We start from the raw sequence: 25,533 nt of genomic DNA, 5'->3' as shown, positions 1-25,533 counted from the left end.
TACTGGTTCTGTTTATGGATCTAACTCCTGCTTTGCTTTTTTTTGCACACTGGGTTTTCCAGCAGTCGGAGACATCCCTTTATTCTCCGTTACAACAGTGGAACCTCCCTGTAAAGCACAGCCTCACCATTGAAATGCTGAATGGAACAAACAAATACTATAAATAGCAGCCAGCAGTTTCAATTAATAATATCCACACTGACAGCGAAGTGAGCACTGCAGCTTTTGGTTAAGAAGTGACCTTGCCATGAGTTTGTGTTACACTTCCATGCCTCTGAAATGCTGCTTTTTGTACTGTTGGCTGACGTATTGGAAGTATTAATTTTCTGTGATAATGACTGATAATTAGTGGTAGCAGCACTGAATGCTTTGCTCGTTGTCTTTAATTGAAAGGATTTATCCTATTGTATTGGTTGCTTGTGCTTCTGTTACTTTTAGAAGTCATCTCTCACCGCAGATCAGACTCTGTTTTTGCAGTATTTTTCTTCTGTTCTGAGTTTCTGATAGATGTTATCTTCTTTCACATCTGCTGATAACCGGCTTTTCTTCAAGAGGATGTCTTCACAATTGCCAAAACATCTGCAAAAATGTGACTGTACTTATGGGCGAACAAAGAAAGGTGTTATCTTTCTTTGTGACTTGTTACTGCTTCATATTCATAGAAGTTGTGTAAACACACAACACAAGCCAGGTGCTGCTCATATCCATATATAAAAATGACAGGATCTTCCTCATTTCTGGTGTAAAAATGTTTTTGTGTTTAGTGGCTAAAAATGCACAAGCTCAGTTGACAGAAACTCCGAACCAGAGGAAGATTCCACCGTCCTCGCCCACACTCTGTGATTGATGGCTGATCTCTGAGAAATGCCGTGCAGAAACATGAAAGCACAGAATGCCCTACACTCTCTCTCTTCTCTTCCTGCCTATTTTTATCTTTGGCTCCTCCTCCACACTGACAGGCTATTTTCATCCCCTGTCCCACCATCACCCCCCCATCCTCTGGGTTAGTGTTTACTTTTTTCTCTTCTTCTCCTCTCCTCTCTTCTGCAGTGAGTCAAGGTATAAGGACGTAGAAGGAGTGTCCTTGTTGCCCCTCGTCCTCTGTCTGTGTGGGTTGACGTTCACCAAAATGAAACGAGCTGCTGTTGACTTTTCTCCTCAGCCATCTAACTTCCTTCCCACCCAGTGATCTACTTTCAGCCTCCCTCTCTCACACCCCCTCCCTCCGTCTCCTCTCTCTCGCCGTTCATTCAGCAGCTTAAAGCGTCACAGACACACACCCGCGTACACACACTTGTCAGCGACTCTCAGACAGTGAATGTTAGCCGTCTGACCAGCAGCTGTTTCTGGTTGCAGCTCTGAGCTCTTTCTGTGTTCATTTTCTGGGAGGATTCTAAACTGGCCACTTGTCTTCTCCTCCTACCTTTCATTTTCCTCTCTCTGTCATTCTCTCAGCGCTTAGTTCTAATTTTGGAAACATGGAACCTCGGGGAGCGCTCTCCCAAAGCTATTTACATCCTTGTCTCTCCTCCTCCTCTTATGCCTCCTGCTCCTCCTCTCCTCTCCGTCTTGTTGGCCAGGAGGAGAACAGCGAGAGGATCCTTTGATGCACCCGAGCAGGGAAATCGGCTTCTCCTCCATCTCTGTATTTGTGTTGTCGGCTGCAGAAAGTAGCGAACAGGCTGCAGCGGCACTTCAGCTTGTGTAGTGACTCCGTCGTACTGGCTGTGAACAGTAACCAGATCTCACTGACTCCCTCCTGGCTGTGATTCTGCTGCTTCTGTTTGGCTGGGAACACCCCTGAAGATTCGCTGCACCGGAAGAAACAAACTTTCCTCCTCCATCTTAAACACTGTCTGATACCTCCCGAAACACACCAGCCAATGCAACTATTTCAGGAGGCTGGATCAGGACTCGGGGTCATCCTTATTTACTTTGACTCAATCCCTCAATCGCATCGGTGGGAAGCCATCCTGGAACCTGCTGCTAAGACTACGATACCAGAGAGGATTTTGTTCGAGGTGATGGTGACTTGTCATCACAGCTGAAGCTGAACAGCTACAGCCAGCTTAGACCGGACTACACAACAGAAGCACAGGAGAAATTTTAAGATAAAAGTTTTTACTAACAGCCTCGTTATTTTCAGAGCCTCCCCTCCGTCTCCTTGGCTGCTTAGGTCTTAACTAAGCCATGCTGCATTTCCTGAGGAAGCACTGACTTTTTTCTTTTTTCCTGAACCAATTAAAGCACCAGCTTTTGTCTTGGCATGCTGTTACATCCCACTGTGTCAGGATTGTGCGCCATGTTGCAGACTATCTATGAGACTGAGTCCTGTTTTTCTTCTGCCAGCACAGAAAGCCATCACCAGCCTCTGGAGCTCCTGACTGGCAACAGGGGCTCCAATACAGCCATGCCCATTGCCGGTGAGTCATCTCTGGGAAAGCAGAGGTGGGGCGGAGTGGGATGCTGTGGTTTGATTAAATGATTGAAAAATGTTGGGTTTCTACACGCAGGTGTTTTTGCTGTGTGTGTTTTATGAGTCCTCAGATGTTTTGATGATAGAACAGAGTATAAGGATGCAATGTTTAAGTCTGAACGAGAAAGGAAGGTTTGAAGGGGTGGGACTGCAGGAAGAGAGCTTTAAGGTAAAGATGGTGTGTGATGAAAGACAAGGTGCATTCAGGTGTAGTGGAAATATTGGACAGTTAGTATTGAAGTTTAGCCGGCTTATCAGCATGAACAGCAGCTGCTGCAGCATCAGGGCCGTGATGTATATGATCTTTTCTTTGCCAACATGCTATGTTTGCTAAAACGGGGGAAAAAAAGCTTTATTTGTATACCACAACCAGCTGTTGCAGTTTTACTCAGTTTTCCCTTCACACTAAAAAGTATTATTCATGCTGTACTGTGAACTTGCTAAAATCTGTCTTCTTTAAGACAAAAAAAAAACGAAACATCTTCTTCTTCGGATTCAAGAGAAAAGGAGCAAATAATTTCACATTTCTCTATAAATAACACACGTGGTCATCTTGAAAGGTTAAAGTACTTTTATAGATTCATCATAGATTCATAATTATCTTAAGCTATGAGAGTGGTTCTCCGTCTGGGGGTGGACTCCCCTGTTGGGGGGGTGTAGAGCCGCTGGAGTGGGAGTGGGATGACCAAGAGAAAGATCTCAGGGATTAATATTTGTGCCAGGAGAGTAAACAGTTTGTTTATTTGATTATACCATCCTTAATTTTAGGTGATACATTTTCTAATAATTGAATGAATCATTGAATATGTGATAAAAGAAATGACTTCAAAGTCATCATCCTGTACTGTAACTCATAGGAATGGTTCATATTCACATCTAGTGACTATGAAGCAGAATGAGTCACTCCTTGACACATACAGACATGGGAACATGTAGGCACCCCTGACTCGGAAGTTGGTGCCTTTTGAAGGACGTGCTATATAACAGTTAAACAAATTAAATGTAGCTGTTGTCATGATTGAAATTCATTAAGCATATTCCATCATCATATCAAGAACTAAGAGCTTTCTAAGGGGTTCAGAAAAATAATCCGGGGTGCCTTTGACTCTCGTAGCAGATTTAGAAAGAACTATTAAAAATGTGAAATAGATCATTTTCTAGTGAAGAAAAATTAGGACTGAAAAAGACACAAGAAGCCTCCAGTAGCCCCAAAATTGACATGCATCTACCCTCTGTAACTTTTATTATTTAAAATATACATAAATATATAATCAGGCTTTCCCACACAGTGTTGGCTGTATGCAGCGGTTTGATTCATCCTCCGTCTCTGTCTCTCACACACACACACACACACCTCTTAATGCCACATTATCTGATCTTCTCTAAATGCATTACTCTAAATGTCAGATGTGTTGACATTCTCTAAACATGCTGACGACTGTGAATGAATTTGTGTGTGTGTGTGTGTGTGTGGGTGGGTGAGGAATTACAATTTGTAGTTGTGTCACAGTAGTGTAAAAAGGTCAGCCAGCCAGTTTGCTCAGGCCGAATGAATGGACGGTCTACCAGCTATGGTGTTAGCCCAAGCCTAAGTCGCTGTTCTTCCGGCTGACCGGGACGGTCCCAGTGCAAATGCATACATTGTACAGGTGTGGCTTTGTTTTTCTGATGTGTGGTTTCAAAAAATTTGGCCTTGTCTTGCTTTGGTAATACATCCTCCGCTCTATCTATGTGCATCTAGTGACTTCCATGATTTTTCAAGTCATTTTACCATCCCCTGAAAAGTGTTTAGATTTCCTTCCCTTCTCTAAGTCAAGCACTGAGAAGAAGTTTTCATTATTGTAATGATCAAGATGTGTTTGGTGCTCCATATCTGACCAATTGAATGTTATGGGGAGCCCTATTATGTTAATTGGGGGTCCTAAATTGGCCCTAGTTGTGAGCACCAAGTTATGTCTCATTTGTCTCTGTGTTAGTCCTGTGATGATTAAGATGGGCATCAGGACCCTGAACGAGACAAAGAGGGTATAGAAAATGGATGAAAGTTGGGTGGTCGTTAGTTATGGTTTTATCATCGAGACCAATCCCCTTCACTGTACATACAGTATATCAATCAGTTAAACTTGAATTATGGAAATAAATGAATAATATAGCTTTAAAACAGTTTATGTTAACCATCTTATTAATTGAACGTAAAGAGTCTTAACCGTTTTACCTCGTCTGTTTTAACCCGTCAGACTGCATCCACTGTAGATGACTTACAGTCATCCAGCCCATTATACTTGGCCAATCCTGAAGTCGCCATAGCAACACCACACATGACTCCTGCCCCTCTCTAAGCTTCTAATTTGTCTAAAGTACACAGCCTTTCTACTATTTTTACCGCACACTCCCTCCTGATCTGTCTTTTCTTGCTCTCCCTCATCTTTTTTTTGTCGAGTGTTTCGCAGGGCTGACGTCATGGTGCCTTTTTTTCTTTTAGCAATGCAGAACAAACAAGACAGAGATAGAGAGAGAATTAAAAGATGAATATTGGTTTCCAGAAATATCTCCCCGCAGCAGCAAATGTAGCAGCAATGTGAGACTGGCTTCAGGAATAGCAGAAGAGTGAAGGAAAAGAAGGCTGTTTTTATTTTGACACGTTTAAATCAACCTGATGGCATCTGAACATATCAGCTTAATTTATGAATGAGCTTTTGTTTACTTTACTGTAGCAGTAGTGGTGATAATCTTACCTGGTTGGACTTAGTAACGTCACTGTCTGCAGGACACCAGTCTGAACTGCATACAGATAGATAGAAAGATTAATAGATAGATTAATAGGTAGAAAAGGTGGCGTACCTCACAATGGTAAATGGACTTGTACTTGTATAGCTTATATAGCGCTTTTCTAGTCTAGCTGACCACTCAAAGCGCTTCACTACATGCCGCATTCACCCCACTCACACAGCATGTCTTAAGATTCATAACTACGTGCTTTTTCTAATCATTCACACACATTCATACCCCCAATGATACACTGGGGGGGCAATGTGGGGTTCAGTGTCTTGGCCAAGGACGCTTCGGGGAAGCCAGAGTCGAACCACCGACTTCCTGATTGGTGGGTGACTGCTACAGCCTGAGCTACAGCCGCCCGTTACAATCTTATTTTATGGAAGGTCTTATTAGTTCACATGACCTACTTGGAGAAATACTACTCCATATTTTATCTACCAACAATGCCAAAGTGTTTCTACAGCACCTGAGCCAGAATAATATAATGAATTTGTGATCACGCTTTAGCCTCTCCCCTTTCTCTCCCTGATGAGTACCCAATAAGGAGAAATAAGGCAGCAGTGGTGTTGGAAGACAACATTTGCAAGAGAAGCCAACTCTAAAAATGTTTGAGAAGTGGCATTTTCAGCTGTCTCCATATGTTGAAATGACAGAATGCTGTGACTTTTGATATATAAATGGAGCCTGTAACGTTGTCTCATCCTGAATCTGAAAAAGAACAACCTGAGTTTCAGACGCCCATACCCCTGTTTTTCTACGTCATGCATTTTTAACATTACTAGCTCGGACATATTTTGTTGTGCACTTGTGTCAGATCTTTGACTCTCTTCATATTTACTGGATCACTTTTTGCTATAAAGCAGCAACATGAAAAATTCCTGTAAAAATCAGAGAAGTGGCAAATTCCAAGTCGGTGGCCTATGGTGCAGAATTGTTGCATTCCGGTGTCGCAGTTAGGGCAGGATATGTATATATATGTAGGATATGATGGTGTATTTTCTGGTGAGATATGGGATGTGACAATATATCTATATAATTATATCGATATGTGATACATTTTGGAATAATTTAACCCAACAGTTTGTATTTTGAGCTCTGATCAAAATTACGAAAAAAAATTTCCATCAGTCTCACGCTTTATTCTGCACAATGACAATGTCTGTTTTAATTGAATGGCAAAGGAGAGATCAGGTGTGACATAACATACAGTATAGTGTTTATATGAACATTCTGCCCAAAAGTCTATATATATAAACAGCTCCTTATTTCACCAGTTGTTGAGTCCCTCGTGACTGACACTGTACACAGAACATATCTTCCTTAACTAATTTAGAATTGTGCTGTGGATCATATCCGTTTTTGTTATTAAGTATCAGAAGAATATTTAGATAAATTATAGCTCTGAAACACCTTAATGATACCTACACTTTTACCACATTCCTAACAGTTGGTCAGAGTTTTCACCTATGCAGTAAAGAATGTAAAATTTCATCTGAAGAATTGGTGCAAAATTTTGTCCATAACTCAAGAGGATGAACTCTAGTTTACGTAGAGGTGTTTTTATTTTTTAAATATCAAATTGTGCACTAATAGTGATAGTGATACGCCTGTTTCATGTTAGGTCCATGAGGCTGCATGTTTGCCATGCATTCAGTGTCATATTAAAGCTATGCACACTTAAATCGTGCAAACTGGATTCATGGTCTGTCTGTCATTCTTTTACTGCCTCCAGCATGAATCAGTGTGTATGACTGCAGTGAGAGATGGTCGGTTAGAAGCCAGTACGATTGACTGAAACGTTGCCTTAGTCTTGCCTCTTTGTCAGACTGTATGTTAGTGTGTGTGTGTGTTTACCAAACTATAAATGTCCTGAGTTTGACGTCAGACGCTGGCTGCTGTGGAATGCTGCTCTCTTGCCAAATGGACTGTTGAACACACACTCAGACCAGTCTCTCACGTACACACACACGCACACACAGACAGCATGTGTGGTAGTGGAGGGGAGACACGTGCGTCACAGTGAAACGCCAGGATATTTGTTTAGGTAATTCAGATGTAAGTGGCTGCACACATGTGCACATATTCACACAAACAGACACACACACAGCCCTTGTTTATCCACGGCTCTCAGTTTCTGGGTCTTTTCAATAGGTTTTCTTTGAGTAGCCACAAACTTGTACACCCGAAACTTGACTTCTGCTCTATAAGTATTTGTACATCTCTGCATTAACAACAAGTTTAAAGCGCAGCCACTCACAGCATGCTTTTAATTATCTGTGTCATAGTCTCAGGCCAAACTTGTCTCAATCTTCCAGGACAGAGCTTGGATGTTGGTGTTTGATTGGCTTAGAACCCATGTGGGATGAAGAAGCAGAAAGAGTGTACCAAAGAATGGGAAGCGACCAATCAAAGCACCTTACAAAGGTCAAAGGTCAGACTCCACTGTCAGTATGTCCTAATTGAATTTCCTCCCTGGCCAGCAGGTAGGAAAGATCCTGACATGTCAGCATGTTAGAGTGTGTGGCATTTTCCAGGAAGTAGCCTAAATGGGATTTGGCAGGAGTCAGCCGAGGACAAGAGAGTGCAGTCGTCACAGAACTGTGGCAGGTCAGGATCACTGCTCTGCTCAAGGGCACTTTGATAGCTTCAGATGGAAACGGGATCCTGGGACCTCCCTCCCTCACACACACACACACACACACACATTCTGCCTATCTCCTGTCTTATCAGACGGCCTGTTGACCTGCTCACTCTTTGAACTGCCTAAAGCCGAACTAAAGAGATGGTCCAAATGTCGTTGTAAAAGCACCTGATGGGAACATTTCAGTATGAGTGTTGCAGCATTCTGGAGCTGGAGCATGAGCACTGCAGGATTTTTGTTAGGGATGTCCAGATATGATCTCAAGTGTCAAATCATGATACCATGATACCAAAGGTGTTCTTTTGACTCATCTGACTGAGTAAACCTTATCAGCTGATTTCTGTTGTTTTACATCAGGCACCATAGTGTGTTCAGTGGCTAATTAGCTTATCATTACAGAGTCGTTACAGAAGCTTTTTCTGAATATGTCATTGACAATGCACACACAGCATTATTTCATTTCTTCACACTAATAAAATAGTTGCAACTCACCAACATCAAATAATCTGTGGGAGAGATGCGCAACAGAGAAGAATGTTCCAGGAATGTTCCAAGAAAGTTTTTCTGATGTCCCAGTTAACTTCTGCAGTAGTGTCAGAAGGTTGGTCTTTGTTTGGTTTTGTTATGCTTTGTTCATAAATGAGAAAAAAATTCATGCCGTACTTTTTAAACTTGTTAAGAGCTTTCTAAAAAAAAAGAAAAAGAAAACCCAAAGACATGTTTATGTTTCAACTACTAGTTAATGTTTTTATGGTGTGTATATTGCAACCGTTGGAAAATGAAATTGTTAGATTGAGACTCAGTATTAGCAGATGCTAAATCTTAAATTACTTTGATGGAGAATAAAAAAAAACAACTTTATTGGTAAATCCCTAAATATTACAAGCACAAGAGGGCGTGTGGTGGATGAGTCAGTTTGGTAAACTGAATAAGACAGTCCATATTTGGGATGTAAAGGGGTCCTTTTGCACTGTTTTTTATAGTCATGCTCAGATTGTTTATTAAAGATCCCTGAGAGTTACTTTATTTATTGGCCACATCAAATACATACACCAGTGTCACCTCTCGGAAGCCATAACAGCCAATCACAACAGCCTTTTTTTTTTTCACTCACTACACATTATTGGTCAAAACTCCTGTTCTATACATCAACTTGACAGGATGATGAGTTCCCACATCTGTCATTTCACAAGGGGAAGTGTCAGCTATAACCACTCTTGTGCCTGGGGCAGGAAATGAATATAATTCTGTCACACTGATCAGACTGAGAGCACACTGGGGCGGTGCAGGTGTCACAGATTGAGGAAAGAGGAGGGATATATTTGCACTTTTAATGTTTCCTGTCACAGTCACTTCTTCAGTGAAACAGCCAGTTTGGGTTTTTCTTTATTCATGCCATGCTATGAATAACTGTGGCCCACTGTGATGATTTGTCTCTATTGACAGAACATGTTAACATATTGCGCAGTGTCCTTTAGCTCAGCCACGCTGAATATAGGCTAGACTAATGCCAAGGTAACACTGCAAGTCAGAGCTGTCCAGTGGTGGGCTAATGTTAGGCTTGTGGCTATTTTTAGGGGGCAGGACGCTGTGTCCCCTACTTTCAACAACACTATCACAGCTCATCTGAATAAAATGGTAACTGACTGTATACAGTGTGTGTGTATGCAGTGAGTGATGTAATAATCTGCGGTGTCCCTGACAACACTTTCCAAACTAATCAATCACTCATTTTTCTTTCTCTCCGCAGTAGTGGAGGTGAAGAGCAGCCTCCCCTCAGGCATGCAGAGCCCAGTAGGAACAACAAGCGATCAGAGAGGAGGAGGTGGAGAAGGCGGTGAGTAGCAAGTTCTGTAAACTTGAGCATCCACCAAATATACCCAGAGCCATTAGTCTTGTTTTTGCTTGTCACTTTTGTGTGCGACTATAAAACAAACTACTCCAGTCCTGGCTAGCAGGAATGCTGCTCAACGAATGATGATAACGTCACGTAAAGTAACAAACAGCAATAAGAATGGAAGAGATTCCCGCAGTACTGCTGCTGATCTCGATTTACTGCTTTGCATATGTGAGCATCCACAATGTGTGACTTAAAGTTATAAGAAAACCTTCATTTGAAGAGTTGGGGATATTAGAAAATGTGAAAAATATGATGATGATCAACATCTATTAGAGATTATGTTTGGAATTGGGGGGTGAAAGAGTCTTGGTGTGCGGCTTCACGTGCTTAGAATTGGATGATGGCTTGTGAAGGAAACAGGGTCACTCTGCATCAGATGGGACATGTGTTTAAAACAGAGTCTAAGGTGCTCATGCAATGTTTAATTTATAGTGTTCTGCTTTAAGTATGTTTGGTGTGAGAAAGTTAGTGTGTAACTGACATCATTTCACAAATTTTCTCTCTATATGAGTCATCTTGAGTAGTTTTAGATGGCAAAAAAAAAAAGTTTTCTCACAATCCCCTTGTGAGTAGCTTTTACCTGTCAGGATGCTGTAGTTTCTGGTTCTCCAAACTGAAAGCACCGGATTTTGAAAGAAAAGAGTGAATCAATTTATGCATTGAAATTATGTATCTGAATGTATTGATCTGAATTGAACCGCAACATCCAGGAACCCAAGGAAGAGCAATCGATTCTAGATTCAAGATCGGGAGCGTGCGTCAAGCAAAAGGAGCGAGTACGAGTCACCCCAATGAGGCTCGTCGGCTAGCATGGTGACTGGATTTTATCCATGTCCAATAATAATGGGGCTTCGGAATTTTTTGCAGTTGAATATTTTAACGTTGGAAAACATTCAGATTCATAATTTCAATGCATAGATATTCAGTGCTAGAAATTCAATCACTTTTTTCTTTCAAAATCCGATGACACAGATTTACTCCCAGATAAGAACTGAAATATCTCAGAGCATGGTTCAGCTGTCTATAACACCTGTGTGGAAATGTGTGTCTCAGGCTTGCGCTGATCTTCAGGGTTGGCTTATGTTTGTTTGGAAGGGGTTTTTTGGTCCCCTTTGAAAGGGTAGAAAAGATGATCCCAGTCATTTGCTTTACCTCCAGGTGGGGGTCCTGGTGATGGCCCAGGAGGAGGAGGAGGACCGGTGGACTTAAGAACAGAGTCCAGAGTGGGATCTCTGTCTGGTGGCACGGCGGTGGATACAGCCCTGAGAGAGCAACAGCTTCAGCAGGAACTCATGCTCCTCAAACAGCAGCAGGAGCTCCAGAAGCAGCTGTTGTTCGCTGAGTTTCAGAAAAAACATGAAGTGCTAACAAGACAACATGAGGTCCAACTGCAGGAACATTTAAAGGTGGCTTAAATCACAGGGCTGCAACTTCCCTTTCTTTCTCTCATTACTATTTCATTGATTCATCCAAGAAACATTCTGAACTGAATCCGAATATGAATGTGTGTGTTTCTGTGTGGGTGTGTAAGCAACAACAGGAGCTGCTGGCAGCCAAACGGCAGCAGGAGTTGGAGCAGAAGAGGAAACTGGAGCAACAAAGACACGAAGAACAGGAGAAACAGAGACTAGAGCAACAACTGTTGCTGCTGAGGAACAAGGAGAAAGGCAAAGAGAGTAGGTTCTACACAGACTCAGGACAAGTTTTCTCTGTCTTCAGCATAAAGGCGGTGAAGTGTCCTGATTGTTGTCTGTATGCGTTTTTCTTTTGGAAGGTGCCATTGCGAGCACAGAGGTGAAGCTGAAGCTGCAGGAGTTCCTTCTCAATAAGAAAGAGCCTGGTCCTGGTGGATTGAACCATTCCTTCTCCCCAAAGTGCTGGTAGGATTACACAGACAAACTTAATATGTGCACAGTGTGATTGTGAAATGTTACTGTGATTATTAGTTTGATCCAAGCTTAGGTTTCCAAATCTAAATTGCCTGGCCTAGAATGATGTGCTAAAACAAGCTAAATGAAAATGAACTTTTGAGTGGTAATGACATTTTAACAACTAGTCCACATTGCACATCTAAGTTACTGCCTGTGCGTACAGTAATGGGGGAGTGACGTTCCAGGTTTTCCTCTACTGAATAATCCAAATTATTTTTCTGAAAAGCCTCTCTTCATGAGATAAAATGTTCTCCTGAGAAGACAGACTCTACAAGCTTCTTTAAAGGCTTCTAGTTGTGTTTCATTTTGGTTCTTGGCTCCTTTTGTTTTGGACTGAGATTCTGCTCCTCTAGTAGGCCACTCACTTGTTCCCTATAATTTCTTTAAATTTGATAATGGGGCTTGGTAAGTCGTGTTTGTGTAGTGTTTCTTCATATCAAGTTCTTAAAGCAAAGACATCTCATATGGTTTCAACTTTTCATTAAAACTGAACAAATTATATTTAAACATTGTTGTACAACAGCTCTGTGTGCTTCACAAACACATGTTCTAATGTTATATTGTTTTACTGCCTCTTGGGGTGCAATTCCATAAACATGTAGAACAGTTTGAGCTGTGGGCTGCTCTTGGTTATGTTGGTGCTCTTGTTGATCCTTTAGCTTCTTTGTCATGTGGAAAAGAAATAAAAGTGGACAAAGTTCTGCTTTGTGATGGACTGAAACTGTGAGATGGTGAAGACTGTCCAGTGCCGTTGTTGTCTCTGCCTCTCACCCATACCTCTTGTCTTTATCTTTTTTTGGCTTTCTTGTGATGAAATCTGTATTTGTCAGCCCCTCCAGGCTCAGCTAACTCTCAACTGGTCAGGATTTGACCGTCGCTGAGCATCATCTCTGAATCTCGTGGTCGCCTTGTCAGTCTGTGCTTTGGGAATAAATACCCAAAGTTTAACTGCTGTTGCTTTCCTAATGTTAAATAATGCTAAAATTTGTTTTACGCTAAATGTTTGTCACAAAGATAAATAGTTTTTTTGTCAAAGCTACCTTTGACTCATTTGGGTGACTGTAGTAAAGCCATCATGATGTAACCATGAGGACCGCTTTCTGTCTTCCATCGGTTTGATATCCGGATATACACCAGAGTCACTTTTAATTATTTTGTTACACTTGTAACACATCTTATTAACACATTTATCCATCTCAGACACCTACATGTATGTCTGAATAATAAAAAGTGTCCAACATTCTGATTGCAAGTTAAACTTCAGTTCCAAACTTGGAGATTCTGACTTTTGAGTTTAAATTGAATGCAGTATTATTTCCACATCCACTATGATATGGACACCATCCAAAGAAAATAACTGATTGACATGATTAGATGAAGTGGAGTTATACAGCACAAAATAACGGCTATTAGTTAGGTTTTGTAGCTATCTAATAATGCTTCGTGTGTGTGTGTGTGTGTGTGTGCACGTGCGTGTGTGTCCGCGTGCGCGCAGGGGAGCGCAGCACACCTCACTGGAGCAGAACTCCCCCCCACAGAGTAACACCCCCGGAACACCTCCCTCCTACAAACTTCCCCCACTGCTGGGGAGCTACGAAGGCAAAGACGACTTTCCCCTCCGCAAGACGGGTAAGACAGAGAGACATATACATATATATATACACATAGAAAGATAGTTGTAACATTATGACCACCCACCTAATATGAAGTCGGTGCTCCTCATGCCATCAAAAGGATGCCACGAGGCAGATTTTCACTGCAGAACATTGTGTTGTAACAGGTTGAGCAGTTTTGCTACTTTACCTGTCAGTGATTTAAATGTAGCTGATTGGTGTATATATGTATGTATGCAAATGCTGTTAACTAATTTAAAAAAAAGTATATATATATATATATAGACTCTTTTCCAAAAAGTTGTGATTAATTATTAGCAAACTAACACTTCCATTCCTGACTTTTTCACAAACGGTATGTGTGCGTCTGCTTACTCGCTGTGCTGTGACTCATCAGTCAAGAGAAGATAATACCTGAAGAGAATACACACACTGCTGAGGGAGGAAAGGAACACTGAGGACGAGATGCAGGACTAATAAGAGATTACCGTGTTACATTTCATGTTGTTATGTTGTCATTTTACAATAAGAAAAAACAGTGTAAATATACTCCAGTTCGTGGGAATGATGCATCCAGGTCCCTGCAGTCTTATATCTGATGGAAAATAGATCAAAAGGTTGGATTAGTAGCACAACAGGTAGCTCTGTCATCATACTCAGCTGGACAGTAACAAGTTGTCCTGGATCCAGATCTTGTTTAGATAGCTGGGTCCCATAAAAACTGCATGTTTTTCCTCCTCCAGCTCCTTGCTCTTCACCTTGACATACAGACCAAAGTTACCTTCAAATACAATATGTGTAGCTGCAGCAGGCAAACCAGCTGGCCAAATCATGATGAAGGATTAGTATAGTACCTATATTTCTGTATCCACCCATGATTTGACTCCATAAAATAGCCCTTTGAAATACATTCCACACAAATCACTGCGGTTAAAGAAGGAACAGAAGGATAAAAAAATAGAATTTAAAACTCCAAATATAGTGATTAGTAGAACACAAAAGAAATTCACTAGCACAAATTTTCTTTTCTTTTGTCAGCTGTAGTAAATTCCAGATAGACGTCATTTTAGGACAATGGGCTTCCTGTAGTCTGTGATCTTTCAGCTCTGAGCTGAGCGCTTCTGTTGCCCCTCTCTCTGACTCATCCAGTGTCAGAACCTAACCTGAAGGTGCGCTCGCGTTTGAAGCAGAAGGTGGCAGAGAGGCGCAGCTCTCCACTCCTGCGCAGGAAAGACGGAACCGTCATCAGCACCTTCAAGAAGAGGGCCATAGAGATATCAGGTGAACAAAGACATGCGGTTTCATTCTGAGAGGAATGAAGAACACCAGATTCATGTTTGACTTGTTAGCTCAGCACAAACAACTCCTTCAGTATTACAATAATAAATTGAAAATGAGTTCCTCTATCTTTATCTCTCTGTCATTCTGTGTTTCTGGTCCAGTTTCCTCTCTCTGTAACAGCGCTCCGGGTTCAGGTCCGAGCAGTCCCAACAGTTCCAACACGGCTATCGCCAATGGTAACACTGGATCAGTCCCTAACATACAGACTGAGGTACACACACAAAACCTTACAGACACAGAAACTTAAAAAAACCCAAAACATGTTCTGTTATCCACTCCTACCTTCAGTCTGTCATAACAGCTCGAGTTCGCCCCCTGTAGTTCATGGAAGTCTTTTTTTTTTTTCTTTGAGCTGAAGGAAGTGAAGATCAAATAGCTTAATGAAGAAATGTGAAATACTATGACTGCAAATGACAAATTGTAGCTCTGTATGTACTATCATATGGGTCAGCTGTGCTGAAGCTTCCCATGCATCGACAGCATGGCTGCAGCACAGCTCATTCACTCCGGTAAGAACGTCCATCTTACTCAAAGTCGTCTTTCACTTGTCAAAATCTGACAAAAGTTTTATTGAAGCGTTTTCATTTTTATAAGAACACACAACAAACAGTACACTGTAAATAAGAACAGTAGTGATAACTTAAGAAGAAGAAAAACAAAGAAAAACAAAACAAACAAAAAAAAATGGGTGGGTGTGTATGAAAAGCAAGTTTAAACAAATGGGATTCTATCCTTCCCAAGCTGCTGTATTTTTCATCGTCTTATTCAGTCGACTGTCCTTTCTGTGATGCCCTTTCCGGTGTAAACAGTCCATTTTTCCCATTTCTCTTGGAACTGTGTTTCCTGTAGGTGAAGGCTGTGAGTCAACCTTTCCATCACAGAAATTCCCTCTAGAATGTCCAACCATTGATCTTGCGTAGGCGGGTCTTGCTTACCCCATTTCTTTGTAATAGCTTTCTTACCAGCTATTTATAGAATCTTAATTAAATATCTGTCTTTCTGCTGTACATTTCCTTCATATAGACTACAAAAATATAGTATTGTACATGACAAAGGGAAGCCAAGTACTTCCATTAGTGTGATATGTATCATTTTCCAGAACTGTGTTATTTTAATCACAGTCCCAAAAAACGTGAGAGTGATCTGCATTCAGCGCTCCACAGCCCCTACAGCAGGGGATATTTCTGTTTAATTGTTTGCTTTTGACCTTCGATGTAATGAAAAAACGTAAAAGATTTTCCCAGGAGAACTCTCTCCAGATCTGCGAACTGCTCGATGTCTGGTGCATTTTCCGCATTTTGCCAATCTTCGTCTGTTATTTTTATCTTAAATTCTGATTCCCATTTTGGGTGTCTGTCTTTTATTATATATTTTATACAATTCAGATACAGTTCAGATTTTGTTTCCTTTGTATGCTTTGACTGTAATTTGAACCAGACCATTCACTTCTCTGGAGGGGTCCATCTGGATTTCCTTTCTGTAATAGTTTCTGAGTTGCAGGTATCTATAGAATTCACGTTTGTCCAAGTCATACCTTTCTTTCATTTCTTGGAAACTCTCCAGCTGTCCATCTTTCTGTAATACACACCATGCTGTAACTCCCTTGTTTTTCCACCGTTCAACTCCTTTGTCATAGATGTTCAGTTTAAAATGACTGTCATATGCAATCCACTTTAATAAGTTGGTGTCTGTTCTAATCTTGTGTGTCTTAATCATCCTAAACCACGTTTTCAATGTAAATGTTGCAATTGGATCTATTTTGTTTTTTAACTTCTTGTATGTTTCTTTGTCTCCTATAATACTTTGTACTGGGTATTCTCCACATTTTGCAAAGTGTTGTTTTGATATAAAGTGAGAGAGAGCTGAAGAATTTTAGCTTCTAGTTCACTGTTGAAATCTCTGACCCATCTGCCTCGGTTTCTGTCTGCAGCTGAGATCTCTTCATCAGACTCTGGGGGCTGATGGGACATTGAGTCCGCTGAGTCTCTACACCTCACCCTCCTTGCCAAATATCTCTCTAGGGCTCCCTACCAACACACACATCACGGTGGGTCGATGCAACTCTCACGCTCACCTGCACAAGTTGATATAGATACACTGTAGATGTGTAACACTAGCTCCTACAGAGAACTATTAATGAGGATGTCTTTCACAGTCAGGTGACTGTTCAGTTTTACTGTTACTGGTGGATGGTGTGTATGCATTATAGAAAGGTGAACTTAGATAAGCAACACAGTAGTTATGTTTAAGTGAAATGCGGATTGTAAACCTCAGATACACTGCAAGAAGCATGACTTGTGGTTCACATTTTGACAAACACAAAAACTTTTATCGGTAACTCTGTTACAACCACACACAGACCCCCCAGAAGCTGTCTATCCAGCAAGAGACAGAGCATCAAGCCATCCAGTCCTTGCGAGGGGGCGGACCTCTAACAGGGAAGTTTCTCTCCACATCTTCCCTACCGGCAGGTAAGCTTTTCACAGGTGATGCCTCGCAGTTATTCTGCGTCCACCACTTTATTACAGTATTCTGTGTTCCCCTACAGGTGTGGGACATGATGTGGAGACTCCGCCCGCTCCCTCTCATTCCACCCATTCCTCGTTGCTACAACATGTTCTACTGCTGGAGCAGGCCAGGCAGCAGACTGCGATGCTAGGTGGCACCTACACACATGTACACATAGACAGAAATTAAGATAGTGTCCACACATATTATGATACCCATACTCACTGTGTTTGTGCTGTGACACTCCACCCTTCCAGTCCCCATCTACAGTCAATCGCCACTGGTTACCGCAGAGAGAGGCGTGACCACTGGCATGCGTGCTGCCAACAAGCTGCCTCGCCATCGACCACTGGCTCGCACACAGAGCGCACCTTTGCCCCAGTCCCCCCAGGCCCTACAGCAGCTGGTGGTCCAACAGCAACACCAGCACTTCCTGGAGAAACACTACAAAGTATACTTTTCCTCACACACTGACACACACACACACACACACGTAACCACTTTTCCCCTCAACAACATACCTTCATATGTGTGTAGATGCTATCAAAGGGAGCAGACCTTCCTCGCCCCCCACCTACTCATCCCGAGGAGACAGAGGAGGAGCTAACGCAGACCAGTGACATGCAGGAGGATGACGGGGACGCAGGCGTTAACAGGTCTGGCTCTCCTTAAAATTTTTACCTAATGGAAGATATCTCTGTCTCTAATCTCTACAGTGTTATTTGGTGTGTATTTTTCAAGTCTGCCCTGTTCTTTATTCTATTCAGACTTCAGAACGAGGGATCTAATGACAGAACACATTCTTTGGAGCGCCTTAGTATGCATGTGAAGAGCGAGGAGGAGCACAGGAGCATGCATGTCAAAGGGGAGAGTACAGAGAGTGAGCTGGAGGAAGAGGACGATGAAGTCATCCAGCTAAGGGAGAGTGAGGAAGAGGAGAGAGAGAGCTACATGCAGGTCTGTTTGTGAACACTGTTTTTCTCTGTACAGACTGGGCATGCTGCAGTCAGACAGCCATACATCACCTGATTAAACTAGTGGTTTCACTGATGATATAGAAGTTACTGATAGTTGAGATAACTGGTTAAAAGTAATGCATCCATAGATCAAACGTTTGGAAGCACTGCTTTAGTCCCAGGTCGGTGTTAAACTCAGGACATATTGATTACGCAGCATCATCCCACACAGAGATGAATCACACAAACGCATCATCAGCCAACGTCCTGATGTTTTCTGCCGCACTGTGTTTGTGTTATTAAAGTGGTCGTTGTGTTAGAGCTATCTGACTCACCCCCTCAATAGTCGTCCTCCTACTTCAGTCTTAACCCGAGAAGGCTGCGCACAGCTGCAGTCACATCAAACGCAGTTAATTTCTTTATCATTCTTCAGTATTTCTCATGGGACTTCTTCTTATTATGGTTTGATAAGCTGATTACATAAACTGTCTTATCTGCTCCAAGTAAAAAGAATATTCATTTCATTTGGCCAAATTTGACTGAGCATTTTCGTCTGCTTGGACTACCGGCTCCTACAATGTGATACTGTGTGTGTGTGGCTTTGATTGTCGCATCCCACTCTGTGTGGACGGAACACTGCTGACGCACTCTGACTGAATAGAATCCTTTTGCCAGGGGAAAAATGACAGTAATTCCACATGAACTGTCTTCCATTTAGTCTGTCTGCAATGATTTTCAAACACTTATATTCTTCAGTTACACTGATCTGCTGTGGGAGAGTACAAAGTGTACAAACTACAATGTAGCGCGTTGTTGTGAAGGTCACCCAACCTGCTCTGAAACTGTCCCTGAGACTAAAGCGATAAAACCTGCCTTCCACCTTGACACCTCCTCCCCTTAACTAGGAGTCCTGATTTAACCCCTGAAGTGACAGCAGAGACGCCATCGGCCCCTGTATGCACCCGCTCACCCACTTTGGGCCCAGCAGTGAAGGCTACTGACTCAGAATGCCAAGACATCATATGTGGAATTATTATTATTATTATTTTTTTTTTAACAATCTTTATTTAGTTTTCAGTGTTGTCAATACAATACATGATAATCTCCACAATATTATAGAGTGAAAAGACAACAGCAAAACCAAAACATTATCAACAAAAGCAAGAAACAAACAAAAAGAAGAGCCTGTGTGAAATCATGTTAGTAAATGTTGATGTTACTACCATCTGATTGATCGTGTCTTCCCCTGCATGCCAACCATTTCCCACAGCTTTTTATAAAAACTTTAATTCTCAGCTTATATGTGAGATGTTCCATCACAAGTATATCTTCTATAATTGAAGTCCAATGTTTGTAGCTTGGAGTGTCAGGCTTAAGACAGTTCTTAGTTATGGTCTTCTTCCCAGCCACCAGAAGAATCCTGACCAAATATTAGTCTCCTACATGCACCGCACCCTCCAAATGACCAAGGTACAACACCAGACAGGATTTAGGAACCACATATCCCAAAACAGCACAGAGAACTGAGTGAACATTCCCCCAGAAGGGTTGTACTTTCGTGCAGTTCCAAAAAACATGTGGGGGGTCTGGATCCATATGGTTGCATAATCTCCAACATGGCTGCTGAGCATTTATCTGTTTACTTTTGATTTTAGGTGTAACAAAGTACCAAATGAGCTTCTTCCAACTGAATTCCCTCCATTTCAGAGATTGTGTTGTAATTTGGTGTGTTTTCCACATATCATACCATGTCTCATCTGGAATGTCTTCACCCAGCCCCCCTTCCCCTTTGGCTTTAATATATAATGTTGAATCTGTCCTAGAAGCCCTCAAACAGCCATAAAATCCGCCACAACCTTCGGAATAGCTTGGCTATAAGCTTGTACAATTCATTTTATGATGGGATGTATTTTGTCCTCGGTTGTTATAATAGTCCCTCATTTGTAGATCCATCCATCCATCCATCATCTGCCGCTTATCCGGGGGTCTGGTCGCGGGGGCAGCAGCTTTAACAGAGAAACCCAGACGTCCCTGACCCCGGCCACTTCCTCCAGCTCTTCCGGGGGGACCCCGAGGCGTTCCCAGGCCAGCCGAGAGACATAGTCTCTCCAACGTGTCCTGGGTCTTCCCCGGGGTCTCCTCCCAGTGGGACGTGCCCGGAACACCTCCCCAGGGAGGCGCCCAGGGGGCATCCTAACCAGATGCCTGAGCCACCTCATCTGACTCCTCTCAATGCGGAGGAGCAACGGTTCTACTCCGAGCCCCTCCCGGATGACTGAGCTTCTCACCCTATCTCTAAGGGAGAGCCCAGACACCCTGCGGAGGAAACCCATTTCGGCCGCTTGTATTCGCGATCTTGTTCTTGACCCCGAGATACTTGAACTCCTCCACTTGGGGAAGGATCTCATTCCCGACCCGGAGAGAGCATTCCACCCTTTTCCGGCTGAGAACCATAGTCTCGGATTTGGAGGTGCTGATTCTCATCCCAGCCGCTTCACACTCGGCTGCGAATCGCTCCAGTGAGAGCTGAAGGTCACGGCCTGACGACGCTAACAGAACCACATCATCTGCAAAAAGAAAAGAAAGAAAGAAAAGAAAAAAATCATTTGTAGATATCTGAATAAATCTTGATTCATTAGATCATGTGTATTCTTTAGTTCTTGAAAGCTTTTAATTTCACCTCTTTTGATAGTTGTACATATGGCTGTGATGCCCAATATTTAAATCTAGCATCATGTTTACCCGGTGCAAATTTATCATCAAATGCAATCCATTTTAATGGTCCAATTTCCTTTCCTATTTTCAAATGTTCCAAATGTCTCAATTCTGCTATATAGATTTTATACTGCTTCATTCTTTTTCTTTTGAGATTACTTGTAATTCCAATCAATTTACCCCGTATCACAGCTTTTAAAGCGTCCCACAATATGGCTGGATCTGTTTCCCCATTGTTGTTTTCCTCCACTACTTATTTATTATTTAATATTATTTAATAGATGGCACTATGATCAGACACATCTGTCACTCCAATCAAGCAGTCTTTTATTTTATCTCTGTTTTCTGACTAAAATCTCTCTGCAGTAGATGTAGATCTCTCCAAACATCAAAAAAGCCCATCTCCTCCCATGTATTCCTGACCAGTTTAATGATCGATTTCTTATTTCTCTTAAAACTAGATGTATTCATGTCCTAATCCATTAACACATTAAGGCCTCCCCCACATATACATATGCTCTCTGCTTCCAATGCAATGGTATCAAATAGAGACTTAAAAAATTCTTTGTTACTCTCAGGTGGGGCATAAATGTTCACCAGCGTTATCATTGTTTTGCCTATCATCACTTTTACAGTAATAGAAGTTCCCTTTCCTTTTGGCACTCAAATTTGATCGTGTTTGTCATCAGTATTGCTACTCCTCTTTTCCGACCACTGGAGTGTGAGCTATAAAAAGTGTTTTTGAATTTTTCATGTTCTGCTTTTGATAAATGAGTTTCTTGTAGGAAATGTTTCTGTCTTTTCTTTTTTAAGTTTGGTCATTATTTTTGCTCTTTTGACTGGGTTTCCTAAACGTTGACGTTCAAGGAAAGCACTGTCATTTCTTCTTGGTTGGTATCCATTCAACCATCTTAGTTTTGCTAACTTTGTAAAGATTAATCCACAGGCCTACAGTTAAATGTTCAGAAACAAGTAACACCTTCCAAAATGGTTTAGTGCTTATTTGAACTATATACAAAAAACCAACCATAAAGAGATTTCAACAACCTTCCACTTCTGCTGACTCTCTTTTTGTTTTGAGGGGGAAAGCCTCACACAAAGGAAGGGCCCCCATCCAGTATTGAGATTCGATCCATGTAGGATTAAAATACTCATACCAGTCCCTGCAGCTGCGTTTCAGTCCTTCTTAAACCAACAGTCCATTTATCTATAACAATTCAATTCAATTCAATTTTATTTATATAGCGCCAGATTACAACAATTGTCAGACACCAAAGCAAACTACATACTCCTTTAACTTGGCCTACCCTTAAAAAAATATATCATTTTCATGTTCATTTTAACTCATTTTAACTTATCAGTGAGATAGATACTCATCCAGTGTTTTTTTCCCATCAGATGAAACCCATGTAATCTTTCACACGCGCGTCTGGTGGCGTGAAAGATTACGGTGTGTTTCCATGTTGTGGGTCCGGCTTAACGATTGGTGTTGGTCCTAGTGTTGGGAACTTTGAGTCTTTTGGCTGAATCGGATCATTTACTCTCGAACAGTAAATTGAATGAATCTTTGAACGAATCATTTTGTTAATTTTTCCAGCAGGTGGCGCTGTAGCCCTACTGTGGGCGTTGCACAAAATGGCCACGGTTCTAAACACTTAACACTGAAGGAAACATAGTTTGCTTCAGCTGAGCTGACAAGATACAAAACACAAAATGCCACAAACAATTCAAACCATGTGAAAACCTGGGAAAGCAAATACACAATAAGGTGACTTGTGTCTGTATCCTCCCTGCCATTGTTGTTTAAAGCCCGACACTGACTCAGTAGCTGTCACGTGACAAATTAACGAACGAGAACGATCCGTTCAGCCCTGTCACTGACAGCTGGTAGAGAACAAGGGAATGTAAAACTCACATTGATTTTGACAATTAGTAACACAATTAAGTGAGAAAAAAAGTAACAATAAGGTCCCTAAAATGTTAAATAGTGCATTTATTGTGTCTTATTATTATTATTATTATTATTATTATATTATTTTATGGTAGAGTATAACACAAAATCAATATGTTGATATAATTTTCAAAAGTATATATTCACATTATTACATTATCATTTATCTATTTACACACATCACTATACATATCTACAAGAACCGAAGACCACTAATTAATTATGATTTCATGACAAATGAATGAACATCACAAATCAGACATCATTCATTTCCTCCTTCGTTTCTCAGTCCACAGTAGAGCCCTGTGCAGGACTTCTTCACCCTGCTCCCGCTGAATTTCTGACCATTACCACCGCAACGTGTGTGTTACACTCCCGGCCGCAGCCGCAAAACTTTGAGAATTTATGCCCGCACAATAAAAGAAATGCATTGAGTTTGTGTCTTCTCCCGTCTCGCAGGAGAAAACACGTCATTTTATAGGCTATTAATAAAGAGATTCACGGACAATTGAGAAACTTCTCCAAATATCACACTTGCCTTGCTTTGTCTTTGTGCTGTAAAGACCTTCTTTGAGCTTCCTTTCCACATCATTTATTGACATCCTGTCGCTAGGCTACATCCCGATCTCAGTGTTTTTAGCCGCCAGCAGTTGAGTTGTGAACGAATCAAAACTGTTTCCTGTGCGAGGAGCAGTAACCCGAGGAGTTGAGTCGTGAACGAATCAAAACTGTTTCCTGTGCAAGGAGCCGTAACCCGAGGAGTTGACTCGTGAACGAATCAATACTGTTTCCTGTGCGAGGAGCCGTAACCCGAGGAGTTGACTCGTGAACGAATCAATACTGTTTCCTGTGCAAGGAGCAGTAACCCGAGGAGTTGACTCGTGAACGAATCAATACTGTTTCCTGTGCGAGGAACCATAACCCGAGGAGTTGACTCGTGAACGAATCAAAACTGTTTCCTGTGCGAGGAGCAGTAACCCGAGGAGTTGACTCGTGAACGAATCAATACTGTTTCCTGTGCAAGGAGCCATAACCCGAGGAGTTGACTCGTGAACGAATTAAAACTGTTTCCTGTGCGAGGAGCCATAACCCGAGGAGTTGACTCGTGAACGAATCAAAACTGTTTCCTGTGCGAGGAGCCATAACCCGAGGAGTTGACTCGTGAACGAATCAAAACTGTTTCCTGTGCGAGGAGCAGTAACCCGAGGAGTTGACTCGTGAACGAATCAATACTGTTTCCTGTGCAAGGAGCAGTAACCCGAGGAGTTGACTCGTGAACGAATCAAAACTGTTTCCTGTGCGAGGAGCAGTAACCCGAGGAGTTGACTCGTGAACGAATCAATACTGTTTCCTGTGCAAGGAGCCATAACCCGAGGAGTTGACTCGTGAACGAATCAAAACTGTTTCCTGTGCGAGGAGCCATAACCCGAGGAGTTGACTCGTGAACGAATCAAAACTGTTTCCTGTGCAAGGAGCAGTAACCCGAGGAGTTGACTCGTGAACGAATCAATACTGTTTCCTGTGCGAGGAGCCATAACCCGAGGAGTTGACTCGTGAACGAATCAATACTGTTTCCTGTGCGAGGAGCCATAACCCGAGGAGTTGACTCGTGAACGAATCAAAACTGTTTCCTGTGCGAGGAGCCATAACCCGAGGAGTTGACTCGTGAACGAATCAATACTGTTTCCTGTGCGAGGAGCCATAACCCGAGGAGTTGACTCGTGAACGAATTAAAACTGTTTCCTGTGCGAGGAGCCATAACCCGAGGAGTTGACTCGTGAACGAATCAAAACTGTTTCCTGTGCGAGGAGCAGTAACCCGAGGAGTTGACTCGTGAACGAATCAATACTGTTTCCTGTGCAAGGAGCAGTAACCCGAGGAGTTGACTCGTGAACGAATTAAAACTGTTTCCTGTGCGAGGAGCCATAACCCGAGGAGTTGACTCGTGAACGAATCAAAACTGTTTCCTGTGCGAGGAGCAGTAACCCGAGGAGTTGACTCGTGAACGAATCAATACTGTTTCCTGTGCAAGGAGCCATAACCCGAGGAGTTGACTCGTGAACGAATCAAAACTGTTTCCTGTGCGAGGAGCCATAACCCGAGGAGTTGACTCGTGAACGAATTAAAACTGTTTCCTGTGCGAGGAGCCATAACCCGAGGAGTTGACTCGTGAACGAATAAAAACTGTTTCCTGTGCGAGGAGCAGTAACCCGAGGAGTTGACTCGTGAACGAATCAAAACTGTTTCCTGTGCGAGGAGCAGTAACCCGAGGAGTTGACTCGTGAACGAATTAAAACTGTTTCCTGTGCAAGGAGCCATAACCCGAGGAGTTGACTCGTGAACGAATTAAAACTGTTTCCTGTGCAAGGAGCCATAACCCGAGGAGTTGACTCGTGAACGAATCAATACTGTTTCCTGTGCAAGGAGCCATAACCCGAGGAGTTGACTCGTGAACGAATCAAAACTGTTTCCTGTGCGAGGAGCCATAACCCGAGGAGTTGACTCGTGAACGAATTAAAACTGTTTCCTGTGCGAGGAGCCATAACCCGAGGAGTTGACTCGTGAACGAATCAAAACTGTTTCCTGTGCGAGGAGCAGTAACCCGAGGAGTTGACTCGTGAACGAATTAAAACTGTTTCCTGTGCGAGGAGCAGTAACCCGAGGAGTTGACTCGTGAACGAATTAAAACTGTTTCCTGTGCAAGGAGCCATAACCCGAGGAGTTGA

The 25,533-nt window shown here is 42.2% G+C and overlaps 1 protein-coding gene across 4 annotated transcripts in view; it reads left to right on the top strand.

Moving 5' to 3' along the window:
• hdac5 (histone deacetylase 5) overlaps positions 1-25,533 on the top strand; it is a 79,589-nt gene that overhangs the window by 30,552 nt on the left and 23,504 nt on the right. For 3 of the 4 annotated variants that reach the window (XM_072368036.1, XM_072368038.1, XM_072368037.1), the window contains 13 exons: positions 9,643-9,729; positions 10,951-11,198; positions 11,324-11,468; positions 11,567-11,672; positions 13,219-13,352; positions 14,486-14,617; positions 14,779-14,888; positions 16,608-16,724; positions 17,037-17,148; positions 17,226-17,336; positions 17,443-17,636; positions 17,723-17,841; positions 17,953-18,142. In XM_072368036.1, the coding sequence (XP_072224137.1) occupies positions 9,643-9,729; positions 10,951-11,198; positions 11,324-11,468; positions 11,567-11,672; positions 13,219-13,352; positions 14,486-14,617; positions 14,779-14,888; positions 16,608-16,724; positions 17,037-17,148; positions 17,226-17,336; positions 17,443-17,636; positions 17,723-17,841; positions 17,953-18,142 (1,805 nt within the window). Of the gene's footprint in view, positions 1-1,302; positions 2,424-9,642; positions 9,730-10,950; positions 11,199-11,323; positions 11,469-11,566; positions 11,673-13,218; positions 13,353-14,485; positions 14,618-14,778; positions 14,889-16,607; positions 16,725-17,036; positions 17,149-17,225; positions 17,337-17,442; positions 17,637-17,722; positions 17,842-17,952; positions 18,143-25,533 lie in introns of those variants that run through there. The other variant, XM_072368035.1, reaches the window with a different exon arrangement.

This window comes from Leuresthes tenuis, unplaced genomic scaffold, assembly GCF_036924035.1.
Source record: "Leuresthes tenuis unplaced genomic scaffold, fLeuTen1.0.hap1 SCAF_17, whole genome shotgun sequence".
Lineage (NCBI taxonomy): Eukaryota > Metazoa > Chordata > Actinopteri > Atheriniformes > Atherinopsidae > Leuresthes > Leuresthes tenuis.
The sequence above is the reverse complement of the archived record's forward strand: the minus strand, read 5'-3'. Positions and strand labels throughout refer to the sequence as shown.